The 15,972-nt window shown below is 45.9% G+C and overlaps 1 protein-coding gene across 2 annotated transcripts in view; it reads right to left on the bottom strand.

Moving 5' to 3' along the window:
• Window positions 1-9,663: 9,663 nt before the first annotated feature.
• The window catches only part of SLC15A1 (solute carrier family 15 member 1), a 49,919-nt gene continuing 43,610 nt past the window's right edge, over window positions 9,664-15,972 (bottom strand). For both annotated transcript variants that reach the window (XM_027591482.1, XM_027591481.1), the window contains 5 exons: window positions 13,863-13,970; window positions 13,629-13,740; window positions 12,709-12,852; window positions 11,518-11,625; window positions 9,664-10,595 (listed from right to left, as the gene is read on the bottom strand). In XM_027591482.1, the coding sequence (XP_027447283.1) occupies window positions 10,404-10,595; window positions 11,518-11,625; window positions 12,709-12,852; window positions 13,629-13,740; window positions 13,863-13,970 (664 nt within the window). In that variant the 3' untranslated portion in view covers window positions 9,664-10,403. The remainder of the gene's footprint in view (window positions 10,596-11,517; window positions 11,626-12,708; window positions 12,853-13,628; window positions 13,741-13,862; window positions 13,971-15,972) is intronic.

Raw genomic sequence — 15,972 nt, 5'->3', positions numbered from 1 at the left:
AGTTCTAGAGAGAGCAGAGGAAATGGAGGGAAGATGATTTTTTAAGTTTTTAATTTTAATTTTTTAATTAAAAATTAAAAAAAGATTTTATTTATTTATTTGAGAGAGAGAGAGAGAGAGGGAGTGCCAGCAGGGGTGGGTTTGATGGGGGAAGAAGGGGGAGCAGCGGAGAGAGAGAGAGAAGCAGACACCCCACCAAGCAGGGAGCCTGATGCGGGGCTCCATCCCAAGACCCCGAGATCATGACCTGAGCCAAAGGCAGAGGCTTAACCGACTGAGCCACCCAGGGCCTGAGGATTTTTTTAAATTCATGAAAGTGTCGCAGAATCAAAGGAGAGGAGTTCCCAGATGGAAAGGGCCCACAGAGCATCCAGCACAACAGATAAAAATAGACTCACGCCTGGGCCGATGGCTGAAATAGGTGATGGGGATTAAGGAATGCATTTGTTGAGATGAGCACTTGGGTGATGTATGGAAGTGCTGAATCACTATATTGTACACCCAAAACTAATATAACACTGTATGTTAACTGGAATTAAAATAAAAAAAAAATGGACTCACACCAACATACGTCACCATGAAATTTCAAATTCCCAGAAGCCAAGAGATGATCCTACAAGCCTCTAGAGAGAACGTTTTCCTAGGAAAGACCAATAATCAGAATGCCTTGGGCTTTTCAATAGTGACACTGAAAAGCTCAGAGACCACGGGGATGGTCTCAGAATTCCCAGGGAAAATAGCTCCCAAATGGAACTCTACACCCGGCCAAATGTGAAGCAAATGGGAGACAGGATAAAAACCTAGACATGCAAAACCCAAGAAAAATTTACCCTCCATGTCCACTTCTCAGGAATCAACCTATAGAAAAGTGCCCAACCAAAACCAGGAATAACTAAGGGAGAAAAGGGCATGAAATACAGGTTAGGGGAAGTCACAAAGTCAAGAAGTGATGGGGATTTGAAGATCGTTTTACAAGGATCTTTTTGGCCTCCAGATTATAATCTGCTAAAAAAAAAAAAGAAAGAAAACCCAAAATTCAACTGAGTAAATTTGAAGATCTAATTGGCTTTAAGTGATTCAGAATCAGGCCGCAGCCCACCTGGCCAGGAGGGGTGGGGTGCCCCAAGGGGGCATACAAAATGGAAGGTTTTTATAGGAAGGGGAGAGCGGCAAGAAGTTATTGGCTCAAGAAAGGAAAGGATCATTTTTGGCAAGGTGGACTTCCGTTGTGGAAAGGGCTGGGGGGGCGGGGTGTCTCATCATGCTGATGAGGAAGACCGCATCTTCCTTTGCGGGATGGAGAGGGTCCAGGGGCAGATCACCTCATAGGTGCTAACCAGAAAATTCCGGATTAATTGGCTTAAGAGTCTACTCCTGCAGACGTTGAAACTGCATTTAAGTCTTGGCTTGCTGTCCTGGGGGCAAGTGACTCCATCCCGGGCCTGTGTTTTTCTGTTTAACAAATCCCTCAGTAGGTGCCAGAAGAAACCTCTTGAAGATGATGAAATTGCTAGGACATGTCGTGTATTTGGTCACATCGAGGGGAGATTTACTAAGCCGAGGGAGATCTGGAGGTTGAATTTGTGAGGATCTGTAGAAAAATAAGCAAACTTGAAAAGGAATGATTAACTCCAGGGCCAACAAGCCAGGGTTATTATCGTGCATGAAGGGGAAAACTAATCACAGCGTATGGTGTGGCTTATGTGAAGATCACACGGACGGAGCACAACAATGTACCAGTGAATATTGATCTAACTAAAATCACCACATGGCTGTGCTGACAGGATGGGGACCCCATCCTCCCCCTCATTCAAGTGCACATCTGTAGCTGCTGTGAATGCGGCAGGGTGTGTGTCAAGAACAAATTCTCCTTCTCTACAGTAGGAAGTTAACATAGCTTTAAACTGAGGAGCCAACCACTAGCTGTATAAGCAGGCTATTTGGAGGTAAACAATTAGTTGCAAGAGTTCAAAGTGGTTGCCCCTAGGGAGCGGGAACCAGGCAGGGCAGGAAAACCGGAGGATTGCTATTTTTCCAAAACAAGTCTTGTAGAGATCTTTGCCTTTTTAGACTTTGCATGTACTGATTTGATAAAAGACAAAAAACTAGTTCGTTTTTTTTTTTTAAATGCGCTATATTCGTACAGAGTATTCAGGGTGGTGGACTGGGTTTGGACAGACATTTTGATTGAGGTGGGCGGTAGATAGATTTCACGCACGCAAAGCTCTAGAAGCTGACCCGGTGCCTTCACCGCCATCTTGTAAAAGTAACGCTCAGGTAGTAGGTGCCAGGCCTCTCTGCACACAGTCTTGCCAGACTACTGGTTACCTGACTGCTTTTCACACCTCCCTAGGTGCTGTTTTCTATTTCTGCTGCCCAAACCACATTGCTTTAGGGTCCACCCTTCTTTGTGGTTTGTTTATTTAATTGCAAGGAGACAGAAATTTCAGAGACCAGTCAAGAGGCTTCATGTACACTTTAGTCTCTGATAAATGCCACACCCAGCTGATACTTGGTTTTTATCCACATGGATTTCAACCTTCAGCCTGAAGATGGGACACGTCAACACCATCTACCTCTAAGACTTCGTGGGCCTGGGCCGATGTTGTCGGCCCAGTGACAGGAGAGGGTCAGGAAGGGGGATGGCCAAGAAGAGGGGCTCGAGGGGCCCAGGAGAATGCCTGCAGGGAGTTCCAGCAAATGGAGGGACTATTTTAACCTGTTGGTAATCTTCCCAGGGCAAAGATGGGGAGCCCGACTCAGGCCCGAAGGGAATCACATCACACTTTGTTTTGTGACAAAATAAGGGCCAAGCAGGGCATTTGTATATAACACTCACAGTTGCTCTGTGCAGATGTGATTCATGGAAGAAGAAGAAAAGGTGCAGTGACCTAGGCTGGCATACCTTGCTTGAGAAAATGATCCACAAATGAGAAATGTCTGCACCAGGGCTTCCAAGCACCACTGAGGATGTTCCTTAGGAGACCCCTTAACACATTCCCCACCCCCCACCCCCGCCAGAGGAAAATCAGCACATGTTGGCTCAAATAAATTAACATTCTCTTTTCCATAGATTTCCATAGATTCTCAGGGGTCACAGACTGATTTGAAGAGATCCAGAGACCAAAGGGCCAAGAGGAAGGGCAAGGATGTGGGGGGTGTTTTGTGGTTGACAGAGGTGTGACCCCCAACATCTCATTACCCTTGTTACAGCAACAGCATGGAGGAACGCCAAACCTTGGCTTGGAGAAGGTGAGATGTACACATGAGAAGTCTATAGGAACAGAAAGAGGCCCATGTTGTAGCTCTGGCACCATGCTTCTGATGCCCGTCATTGCAGTTTCTAGTGACTCATGATGCTTTAGAAATTGCAGTTTCCCCAGGAAAGATTCCTTCGGGTTGATGGGAGGCAGTTCATAGTTTTAAAATAGTTGTCTTGATGACCCACACTACATTTCCGCGCACTTGCCAGAGCTAAAGCTGTTGCTCCAGAAGGGCACATATTATCATTAATCATAGTGTTGGCCTGTTTTTACAGTTTTTAATGTGCTGTTACACGATACCAAATGCTGGTGGTTTTTAACCTTGGTTGCTTATTAGAATCCGTGGGAGCATTCCGAAAAAAACGGATGCCCGGCCTGCAACCCCAGAGTTCTGATTCTAGTGGTTTAGAGTGGGGCCCAGGCATTGGTATTAAAGAATGGTTTAATTATCAGGTGATTCTAAAAAGCAGCCAGTGTTGAGAGACCACTGTTCTGAGAGCTTCCTACAGACATGCATTAAGTCCACAGTGTGGTCCACAAGGCCCACATGATCAATCTGGGTCACCTCTCCCTCGTCCCTTGCTCACCACACTCCAGACACAGGGGCCTCTTTGCTGTTCTCAAACACACCGACCGTATTCCCATCGGAGGACACACGCCCTTGTTAGGGCCCGTTCTGGAATGTTCCTTCCCTAGACATTTGACTATCTTGCTTCCTCACTCCATTCAGGTCTCTGCTCAAATGTCACCTCCTCAGAGAGGCCCTCCTTGGCCACTCCATTTAAAATACCAGCCTTCCCCAGTCTCTCTCCCCTTACTTCATAGCACTTGTCAACATCTGCCATTATGTTATATGTTTACTTATCTGGTTGACATCAGTGCCTGGAAAACAGAAGCTTAATAAATATTTGTTGAATGAATAAGAGAGTGGACAAGGATATATGTAAAATCTTGCAAACTCAGGCTTGAAGGAAGTGCGCAGTAACCGAGTTTCTTTCCCCGACTCACAAAACCCCAGTTGCTTCCTCACACTGCCTGGTGCCATCCTGAGGAACAGTGACCCTCACTGGAATTTGTACCCGAGTCCCAGACGGAATGGAAGTCCGCTAGTGCCATTCCCAAGAAAGAAGCTTCTAGAAATAGACACCCGGTATCTGGTGAGGCCTTCTGATGTGTATGCATGAAAAATTTATAGTAAGCATTTCTGACATTTACAAAAGCCTTTTGTTGGCACCACATATTGCCAAGAGTGCTCTTGTCCGCCATCTTGTGGCCAAGCTGGGGCACTTCCCGACAAACCGTGTGTCATGACCGGGCTTAGTCAAAAGGAAAGTTCCGGCATCTGGGCTTGGCCAGAGCCATTTGGCAAAACACCTGGGGACATTTGACCAGGCCCCGGTGCTACCAATCTTTCTTAGGTTCCTATTTTTTAGAAACGGGAAGCAATGGAGGTGACTGCTTGGTTTGGCGGCTTTTGCCGGGGGCCAGCTCAGAGAAGTGCCTAACGGCCCCCTGCCCCAGAGCCCGACCTTGCCTGACCTTTGTCCTCCTATTCTGACATGAACCCAGTCACACCGAGACCCCTATGATTTGGTCTGGGTAAATAAAGGCCTGTAAACTTCACAAGTTTATTAATTAAATTATATACTTATGTTATCTATTAAATAATATATCTTATATTATTATATATATAATATATTAAAACACATTTAGCACAGAGCAGGTGCTTACAAAGTAGTTGTTGAAGGGATAAAATAATAATTGCTAGCCTTTATAGAGCACTTACTGCATGCCGTGCACTGTGTGAAGCCCAAGCACTTTCCATACATAATCTCATCAATCATGAGTCGATATTCCCGGAACTCCCTTAGTGCCTGACACACAGGGACAGTTGGTCCCTAAATCAGTCAGCGTGGGCTGCCATAACCAATACCACAGAGCTGGTGGCTTAGACAACAGAAATTAATTTTCTCACAGTTCTGGAGGCTGGAAGTCCAAGATCAAGATGCCGTCAGGGTTGGCTTCTGGCGAGTCCACTCTTTCTGGTTTACAGACAGCCGCCTTTTTTTTTTTTTTTTTTTTTTAGAGAACAAGGGGGGGGTGCAAACATAAGTGGGGGGGCGGGGAGGAAGGGGCTGAGGAAGAAGCAGACTCCCCACCGAGCACGGAGCTGGACTCGGGGCTGGATCCCAGGACCCTGAAATCATGACCGGAGCCCAAGGCAGACCCTTAACCGACTGAGCCACCCAGGCGCCCTGACAGCTGCCCTTTTGCTGTGGGGAGAGAGAGGAACAGAGAGAGAGAGAGATGGTGGGGGGGGGGGCTAGAAAAGAGGAGGGAAAAGGGGAGAGAGGGAGAGAGAGAGGTATGGAGAAAGAGAGGAAAGGGAGGGAGGGAGAGAGGGAGGGAGAGAGAGGAAGAGAGGGAGGGAGGGAGAGGGAGAGAAATCTCACACTTCCTCTTCTCGGGAGGACACGGCTTCCTTCCCGCGGGCTCACTCCCGGGCCCCTGGTTGCCGCTGTAGGTCCTTCATGCTCGCTGGACACACATGGGTGTGACCTTGGGTAGCTCAGTGGGAGACACTAAGAATTCCGTCCAGGTCTGTAAACCAAATCAAGGACTCAAGTAAGTCCTACTGAAGCTCATTCTGACCAAGAACTAAAATCTGGGCTGAACAGCAGGGGGCAGCTGAGCGTGTCATCTCCGCCCCAAAGCCCAGCTTCGGGAAGGGTTCTTGGCATCTTCGGTGGTGACGGCAAGGCCGGGGAAAGCTGTCAAACCGAGTTCTGTGACAGGTGGCCTGAACCTCCCTTCTCTCGCTTTTCTGCAGTGAGAATGCCCCGAAATGGGGAGTCCTCATTCGGTGAGTGTGAACACACGGTTCAGCAATGGCAGCGCTCTTCATGCCACTAGACCCTACACTTAAACATGGCCACATGGCAAGTTGTGTTATGTATATGTTACCACAATTAAAGCCACAGGACAGCTTGCACATTGTCTGCCGTCCTCCGCCAGCGGTGAGGCGCCTGTCTCCTTTCCTCTCCAGCACATCCCTGGCCACCGCTCCTGTGGCTCAGGCCTCTCCCCCCCCCCCCCCCAGGCCACTGCCCCTCTGGGTGAGACCCCGGCCCCAGCCCGCGATCTTCAGAGCTAATCCCACTGACTCCCGACCCCCCGGAGGAGCCGCCACTGGGACTCCCACCGGCAGCTGGGGCGCAGAAAGCTCAGATCCCTGGGAGCGGCTTCCAGGGCTTTCGGAACATCACAAGGTCCTCAGAGGAGGCCCTGGCCCCTGCTGAGATGGTGAATGTGTTTAACCTTGCCTGTTTCATGCTCGGAGCGCAGGGTTTACCGGTCTCTCCTCCCCACATACAGCCCTCCTTGTGCATCTAGCCCCGCCCGGGGCTGTCCATCCTGGGCTTCGAGGGAACTGCTGCCCCTCCGAAGCTTTCTGGGATCCCCCTCACCATGCCCCCTCTCCCCATCACGTGTTTGCATTTTGCTGTGTGGAAGGAGACCGAATAGCCCCGGGGGGTTAAGAGGCAGGTCTTTCTCCTTGCTCCCACTCGCTTGGGTTCAAATCCTGGCTCGGCCCTCTGCTGGGTAGATAGTAACTGAAGCTGGTTATTCCTCAGTTTTCTTATCTCAGAAACGGGGGGAATAAGGCCTTCTTTAGTATTGTTATAAGGATCAACTTGAGTTAATCCAGGCTGCCCATGAAATGTTGGCAGCGAGAGGCAGGTTTGTGGCATGGCTGCCCATCTGGGCTCTGGAGCCAGATTGTGGACGTGACCTTCGGCAGATTACTTGGTTTCTCTGTGGCTGTTTTCTCCTCTGTTGAATGGGAATAACAACAGTAATCTACATTATAGGACTGTTGGAAGGATTAAGGCTTGTAAGCTTCATGCAATAGCGTGCGTAATGCTCTGTCTGCACATAGTGCCCAAGAAATGTTGACTACTATTGTCTGCCATTTAAAAAACTGAGGCTGCCAAAAAAAAAAACTCCATAACGTATGACAAGATGTATGCAAAATGGTCAACAAAAATCCAACCTGGACATACATTTTAATAAAGTAATTTTATAAGGTCTAAAATAGACAGTAAGATAAATATTTTAGCACCCCAAAAGAAAAAAAATCCACCAAATTTTTAAAAAATAGCAAGAGAAATATGGAAACAAAACAAGAATAGGTCGATATGAAAACGAGTCATACGTATGTTATAAAAACTCCTCAAAATAGTTTGGCCTTAAAATACAGGTCTTCCCCGCTTTCTGAAAGTTCGTATTATGCCACTTAACTTTTATAGAAGACCTACATTCGTACCTGTTTTTGCTTGCAGAAAGAAATCCAAAGAGGATTTTTGCTTTAAAAAAAGGGGGGGGGGGCGAAAAGCAAAACTAGCAGGAAAGCATGAGGGCCCAAAAGACCCTGGGTTATTGATTCAGCCGCATGTGTCCCCTCAAGTTGTCCCCGCCCCTTAACATTTGTTACTGTCCAATGTCTTGCACCTAGAACACCCATGCTGGCACCTGTCAGTGTTGATGATGTTTGGAATGACTCTCGAATCTTGGCCCCAATCAGCACAGTGCACCTGTTTCCCTCGGTGCTCTCCTCACGTCATTCAAGGGCCAACGAAGACCACGTAGGCATCATTTCCATCCATACGCAAAGCAGACTACAGTGTTAATATTGGAGTCAAGCGGGGAGTTCATTCAAATATTTGGGAGCCTACTGTGTGCCAGCCACCCTGAAACAGAGGATTTTTAAAACCTCAGAGTGTGTGGTATTCTTTGCTTTGTAGGAGAAATGAGATCGAACATGTTGAGACTTGCCCAGTGTTACCCAGCAGCTGTAAGGATGGGTGGGACTAGACTATCTCTAGAGGATTTAGGATTAGTCCTTTCAGTTATTGGCAAGAGAGGTAATGACCACCGAGTGCTCATCACTGTAGCCACTGGTTTGCTCCACCAGAGGCACAATATGTAAACGGGAGGGCAGAAGGATCGGAGAGGCAAAATTAGTAGGTTTTTGTTGCTACTCTTGCACGCCAGACTTCGTTCATTAGGCTCATTCCCATCTTCCATCACACCCATCCCAGCCCGAGGTTTAAAGTGTTTGTGTAACACGTCAAGGCCCACCAAGATCCGGAGAACAAGACACACACAGAGAGCTTTCAGCCTAGGCAGAGCTGGACGGTGAGGACCCACCAGGGCATAGGGTATGGCACGGTGCACGGGGGAGACAGCCAGGCTCGGGGGGGGGGGTGGGAAAACTCCTGGGGGAAGTGGCCTGCATCCTGAAGATGAGGAGGACTCAGCCAGGCAGAGTGGGTGGGCAAAGTTGGTAGAGAATGTATGTCTGAGGACCTGATTTTCCTTCTGAGCCGGAAATGAGAACCTGATGCATTCCAGAAGAAAGTCACTGTTAGTCGGATCGGTGTGAGCAGAGAGAAAGGAGATGTGTCGTGAGGAAAAAAAAAAAAAAAAAGCCTTGCAGGCCTCAGTTAAGGAATGAGGGCTTGATCCTAAGGGTAGGAAAGGTCTTCGGCAAGGTTTGAGACTCACAATGTGTTTCTCACTCTGGGTTTTGAGCCTCCCCTTCATTCAGTCTCCACAGTGCGATGATGAGCTCGTGCATGAAGCATCTTAGAAGCCCACCCTGGGCCCTTTCTCCTGATGGGTCACAGGAGCAAGTCCCAGCATTCAGAGCTGTGCACGAGTTTGAGAACAGCTGCTTGTTTTTGTAGGAGTGACAAAGTAGAACCACTCTGGGTCTCATACCTGAGATAGATACCTATAGGACGAATCAAGCATGAAGTACTTATAACATTTTACAACAATTTTTGTTCGAGGGGGGTGCCTGGGTGGCTCAGTCGTTTAAGTGTTCGACTCTTAATTTCGGCTCAGGTCGTGATCTCGGGGTCGTGGGATCGAGCCTCGCGTTGGTCTCTGCGTTCAGCGTGGAGTCTGCTTGAGATTCTCTCTCTCTGCCCCTTCACCCCCCCCTAAAATAAATAAATGTTTAAAAGAGAAAGGAATTTTTGTTCAAGCAGAAAAAATGGTTGTATTGAGAAAAACACTTAAAGATGGTACATAAATATGCACCTGCAAAGCTCTTTTTTTTTTTTTTTTAAGATTTTTATTTATTTAACAGAGAGAGAGAGAGAGCACAAGTAGGCAGAGCGGCAGACGGAGGGAGAGGGAGAAGCAGGCTCTCCGCCGAGCAGGGAGCCCGATGCAGGGCTCGATCCCACGACCCTGGGATCATGACCTGAGCCGAAGGCAGCCGCTTAACCGTCTGAGCCACCCAGGCGCCCCATGCAAAGCTCTTAGTAATAAAGGAGAAGCGTAGGTATCTATATCCCCAGGAAAAAATAGGACCAGGAAGAAACAAACCTTGATATTTCATGTTGCTGGAATTTATTGTATGTGGCCATTGCTTTTGTTCATACTTTTATCAACTCCTGATGACATTTTATTGAGCATACACAACTTTTAGAATCGGGACACAGGTTAAGGATTTCTTATCCTACCCCCAAAACACACAGACACTTATTCTTAAGAACAGGAATGTATTTCATACTTGAAACTCCAAAAATCATTACTGGCCTTTACCTGAGTAGTCTTTTGAGTCATACAAAATTTAAAAAGAGCTAAGGAATGGAAAAAACAAAACAAAACAAAACAAAACAAAAGGTAAAGTTATCAGTTAATACTAGCTGGTGCCATTCTAAAGCATGTAAATCCACTTTGCACATCGGCTCCTGCCTCATTTAAAGGTGTTTTCAAAGAGGGTTAAAGTGCAAACAATATGGAACTTTGCCACCCTTTCAAAAAATGACTAGTTAGTCCAAAATAACTTCATTTATGTGGCAGAAAAGGAGTTAAAGGCAGGGTGTATATTCATCATTGTAGAAACAAGTGTGTATTTGTGTGTATGTGTCTACATGCTTTAAATATGAATTTCTTAAAAGGAAAGGACTGCTTCCAGAGTTTTAGGTTCATTGCTGGCTGCTTGGAAAAGAGCTTTCTTGGCTCACAATTCTGAAGTCGCCCCCCTCAGAATGTCCTGCAACCAGGGGACAGAAGTAAGGGCACGTTCTGGACCCAGTCCGTCCTCCACTTGCTTCCTGACATTCACATCTGGGTCTGCGAGACAGGAGCCATCGTGGAATATATATTCATCTTTTCCAGGTTCTTTTTCTCATCCTCATTATCAAACTGAGCTTCAATCTCCGCTGGATTGATGTAAGTATAGAATCGGGCCATGATGGCAAATATTATGCAGACAACCAGGAGCAACGCCGCAAATAGAATGTACTCAGCCCACTTGGAAGGAATTGGAGTTGGAGCAGGAAAAAAACAAAAACAATGCACGTTATGGTACTGTATGCACTGTGAGTGCATTTTCTTGCTATGTCTAGGTAGAAGGTGCTCTGCAATTAAACTGTGATGGAAAATTGGTAGGCGACTACCATAGGTACAGGATGACCAGCTTTGCTTGAATGCCCAAGTATAAAGATAACATTTTGTAACCGCACTGGAGGGCAGAAACCAAGACTCTGGGAAGATGAGAGAAAATTTCCGAAAAAATGTTAAGGGACAGAGCTGGCCTCTAGAAGGATGGGGACCAACAGAACAGCACACGGTACTCTTGAGCAAAAAATAATGTGCTGAATTGTTCCAACTTAAGACCTCCATATTATTCTTTGGCAGAATCTTGCGGTTATGAGCACACAGCATGAGCACATGCTCTGATGAGACTTGAAGGGGGGAGTGAAGAAACAGGGTAAGGGGCAACCCCCTTATGAACCATATGCTGAAACGCTGAAGGAGAGAGTTTCAGTTTCAGAAAAGCCCCCGCTTTATGTCAGCTGGAAAAATTACAACCACTTTCAGAATGGCTCTAACTTTAGGTGTCATGAAACTTTCTGGAAAACATGTTTGTCTTGGGGCCATTACGCTGCATTCACTGAAGCTAGGAAAGATCTTTCCTTTAATAGTAAACCATATTAGGGTATAGGCATCTTAACCCAAATCTGGGTATTTTGGTTGTCACTTTCCAACTGTACAACACCAAGTAGAAATATGAAGAATCGGCACACACTTGGCCAAAAGCCCACTTGGTCATCACCCTCTCTGGCTGGTTTTATTCAGCCGTTAGCTTAGATGACCATGTGTATACACAGGGGGTGAGGGAGAGGCATCACGATGATCACAGACACACACAGTCTCTTTCCCCACCCCATACCTGTTCGCTGATCTGGCCCGCTCCCGCTATTATAAGCACGATGATGTTGCCAACAGCTACCGTCAACAACCATCCTGCTTGAAGCACCGACTTCATGTTGGAGGGGGCCTGGGGAACAACACACAGTCAATCCCTATCTAGATGGCAACCGCGGAGCTGGAGAACACCACTTACTAATGCATTTAGTTGGGCAGTCCGCCCTAAAAATGCACATCAAAAGTCAGGTTGGTTCACATATAAAAAGGATTATCACTTGGATGACAAGACACCCCAAACACTCATGCACGAACATCCAAGAAGCCCTTGTTTCCCACTCTCCACATCCTTGCAAAGCTGTTGTCCTGAGTTAAATGGGCAAATCTATGGATGAATCAATTCTATGTCTATAGAAGAGTTTCCAAGCAAAGCCATCCATCCCATTCTCTTTCCCCTAAATGGAGGTTGCTCTCTGGGCCAGAAGCTTGCTCTGCTGTGAGCTTCCCTGCCATGTCACCGAACCCCTCTTGTCACCCATGATATAGTCATTTTATTCGATTGTGAGGTCATCACAGAAAGGGATTGTCCAGCTCATATTTACAATCTTTACTGCAAGACTTAAAGGTGCTAGGCATTGTAGGGCCACAAGGACCTTAACTGTATTTTGATGAAATTGTTGAGAATCTAGGCCCTAATTGGCAAAATTTACCTCACCAGTCTCATCTTTAACAGTTGAAAGCAATAATATCTTTTAACTTTTAAAAGCTAGGCCTTAATCAGTGTGTGGAGAGATCTCACCTGAGCCTTAATGATTATGAGTACACTACCCAGAAATGAGCACCATGATGAACAGCTGACATCATTTAGTTGTTTCAGAATATAGAATCTGCTGCCTATCATGACGCTGGTCACAGTAATTAATATAGTTTTTCTCACTTAGGACTCTAAATCTCTAGTATATGATGTGGGAATGCAGAGTCATATGACATATGCACCCAAGAAGCTAAACAGAGTCATATTATTATTCAATAAAAACATGACGGGATCTCAAAAAACTTGTTTGGCGGAAGGTACCATAATGCTTTCTAGAATCTTTTTTTGCCCCCTAGAATCTTTTAAACTATAAATACATTGCTTATTGAAGTTAGGGCCCAACAGCATTTTTTTGAAGGCAGGGGTGTGGGGGAGGGGTGCTAGAAACAATGACCAAGAGACCTGAGAATATGAGAACTCCAGTCCCGTGATAGAGAAAACCACCTCTCCGCAGGTGAGGAGGAAATACTGCGGGATCTGCAGAGCCATGTTAACTGTGTTGGGTGAAATATCTTCAAACACGTGCAGTTCAGGGCAGCCAGTATCCTAAACCAATAAGGCAAAAGCAAGAAGAAATTAAAATGGAGAACTGCTTCTAGAATGAAAATTGCTCAAACAGGCAAATGGAGTTTGGACTTCTAGGATCACGTCCTATGATTTGTCAAGTAAGTACACTTTCTATTTTTTATTTTATTACTTATTTTTTAAAAAGATTTTATTTATTTATTTGAGAGAGAGAGAGACAGCGAGAGAGGGAACACAAGCAGGGGGAGTGGGAGAGGGAGAAGCAGGCTTCCCGCCAAGCAGGGAGCCTGATGCGGGGCTCGATCCCAGGACCCTGGGATCATGACCTGAGCCGAAGGCAGATGCTTAATGACTGAGCCACCCAGGCGCCCCAAGTAAGTATACTTTTTAAATGGCAATATGCAACAGCGCATATTATCCTCGTGATGAAATGGCCTTGGTGGGATTTGAAAATCTGTCCACTAGTATTTTCCTCTTAAACCAGAGAGTAGATTGGGTGTCAGGTTTGTTTAAAACATTGCCATCTTTTTGAACTCAAAGTTCGTAAGTCCATGTAAATAGTCTATGAAGAGGCATCAGATATTGGTCAACGTGGACTTTCAGTCAGACTCAGTCTCTTTATTTTTATGCTAAAAATAACAGCAAACTTAAGTCAACGGTAAGTTAAAGAATTAGTGGCGAAGCGAATGAATTCTAAGCCCATTTAAAACACGGATGCTAATATTACTTCCAGTTCAATCATTACCAGGTCCTAAGTGTTTAGTAGAACTTCTGATTCAACAGAACGACTTACTGACCTGCCTTCTGATTACATAGGTGAAAGCACTACCGAACTCAAGCCTGGACGATTGGAAATCATTTACACAGATTTGTGGAATCGGTTGTGTTGAGTGTATTTCAAAGCGTTTTCTATGGAAAGAAAGAATAATATAGTTTAACATTCCTGGTATTAACAGCTTCAATGTAGTGTTTAAAGAAAAAGACTTGAAATCCTTGAACTTGGGAGCACAGTGTCCAGGACAGGTACTTACATGCCGGAAGAAAAAAACTGATACTCGCTGGCGTTGTGACTGGTCACATTCACATAAACTTTCTTGTCCATTGTGATGTTGAAGCTCTCATCAAAACTATTTATAAACCTGAAACAGAAAACCATCGGTCTTGTGACTGGACCATGGGATACTTTGCTTTAGGTCACAGTACGTGCACCTGAACTTGGGCTGTGCTCTCTTTTGGAAGGAATTTAAGATGTTTATGGAAGATTTCTAGACTTATAAAGGCAGAAGGAAGCCACCCTAGGTTTGTCCTTGTTCACTCATTCATTAGAACACACCCAAAAGAAGTGACCACAGTCTTCTGCCTGGAGCTGTTCTAAGTACTTGGTTAAGTAGGAGCTATTGCAATGGTAGGTTGGGATACAGCCTGGATGGAAATAGGAGCTGGTCCCCGCTTCAGGAAGGCAGCACTTTGTGTTCCTTGCTCAGAAGCTTTAGAGCTAAAGGACCAAAGTTGAAGTTGCTTAGTACCCTAACAGTCTCCATCCGGGCTTCTTTCTGGGGGTTGGGGATGGAAGGCCATTTTCTGTCCTTTACCTCTAGGAGCCTGAGCAGGGAGGGGCCCCAAAGAGCGGAGAGGAAGAAGAGGGTTGGTCCTGCAACCAGAGACACTTTTGGGGATCTCCCCTCAGAGAGGGAAGACTGAGGCTGTAGGACCTGGAGTGATGGTGACTGGCACTCTGCTAGACTACAGATGGGAGGGTAGCACCCACAGGCCTTGGTGCTAGGTCCCAAGGCTTCCAGGTGCTGCCACATCTCCTATGCCTAAGCTTCACATGGAGCCAGTCGAGTTGCTTGCCTTCAAAGGGCCATATGGATGGCAACAGTGTGGACAGATGATTAGATCCCTTCCTTCAATGTTCCAGGCTATAGAAGACCCTGACGCTCTTATAGTATATCAGAGAGAAGGGTGCTGCCCCGAATATGACTAGTTGATTTTTCTTACCAGACAGCCGAATGAAAGCTTTCAGCAGATTATCCAATTTAAAGAATGGGCAGTAATAAGATCGTATACCCAAGTATTGCAGAGAACAATTTAACCTGTACATTCCTAAAATACGTGGCCAAATTTCATCAGCTTTGTGGCAACAAGTAACATTCTAGGTACTGGGAGAACATTTCTCTGAATAAGCTCATTTCTCTGAATACCAAATTCTAGGCACTGGGAGAACATTTCTCTGAATTAAGCTCAGGCCCTAAAGTCCCTGGGTATTTGACTTGGTGTAGTTCGACAGATGCTTAACATAGAAAACAGAACCCTGACCCGGGTCAACAGGAGCCTCATAGTTGGGTGGACGCCTCGGAGTGAAATGGCTGGCTCGCAGGGTGACTCTCTGTTTAACATTTTGAGGAACAGTTTTTCAAAGTGTCTGCATCATTTTATCATTCTACATTCCCACCAGCAGCGTAAAAGCCTTCCGATTTGCCCACATCCCCACCCACACTTGTTATTGCCTGCTTTTGGTTGTTTTTGTTTTGGTTTTTGGTTGGAGCCTGGTGAATGTGAAGTGGTATCTCTTTGTGGTTTTGATTCGCATTTCCCTAATAATTAAAGACGATGCACATCTTTCCTGGGCTTTTTGACCGTTTTTATGTTTTCCTTGGAGGAATGTCTCTCTCTTTTTTTTTTTTAAAGATTTCATTCATTTATTTGTCAGAGAGAGAGAGAGAGAGAGAGAGCACAAGCAGGGGGAGCCGCAGAGGGAGAGGGAGAAGCAGGCTTCCCGCGGAGCAGGAAGCCCGACGTGGGGCTCGATCCCAGGACCCTGGGATCACGACCTGAGCCAAAGGCAGATGCTTAACGACTGAGCCACCCAGGCGCCCGAGAAATGTCTCTTTAAATACTTTGCCCATTTAAAGAAGTGGGTTGTCTTTTTACTTTTGAGCTGTAAGAGTTCTTCATGTATTTGGAACCTCTTATCAGATATATGATTTGCAAATATTTTCTCTCATTTTATGGGCTGTCTTTTCACTGTCTTGATATCACTTGTAACACTAACGCTTTCCATATGATGAAGCCCAAGTGACTATTTTTTTCTTTTGTTGCTTGTCCTTTTGGCTTCATATCCAAGAAAACACTGTCTAA

The sequence above is a fragment of the Zalophus californianus genome, chromosome 3 (genome assembly GCF_009762305.2).
Source record: "Zalophus californianus isolate mZalCal1 chromosome 3, mZalCal1.pri.v2, whole genome shotgun sequence".
NCBI classification, from domain to species: Eukaryota; Metazoa; Chordata; class Mammalia; order Carnivora; family Otariidae; genus Zalophus; species Zalophus californianus.
The sequence above is the reverse complement of the archived record's forward strand: the minus strand, read 5'-3'. Positions and strand labels throughout refer to the sequence as shown.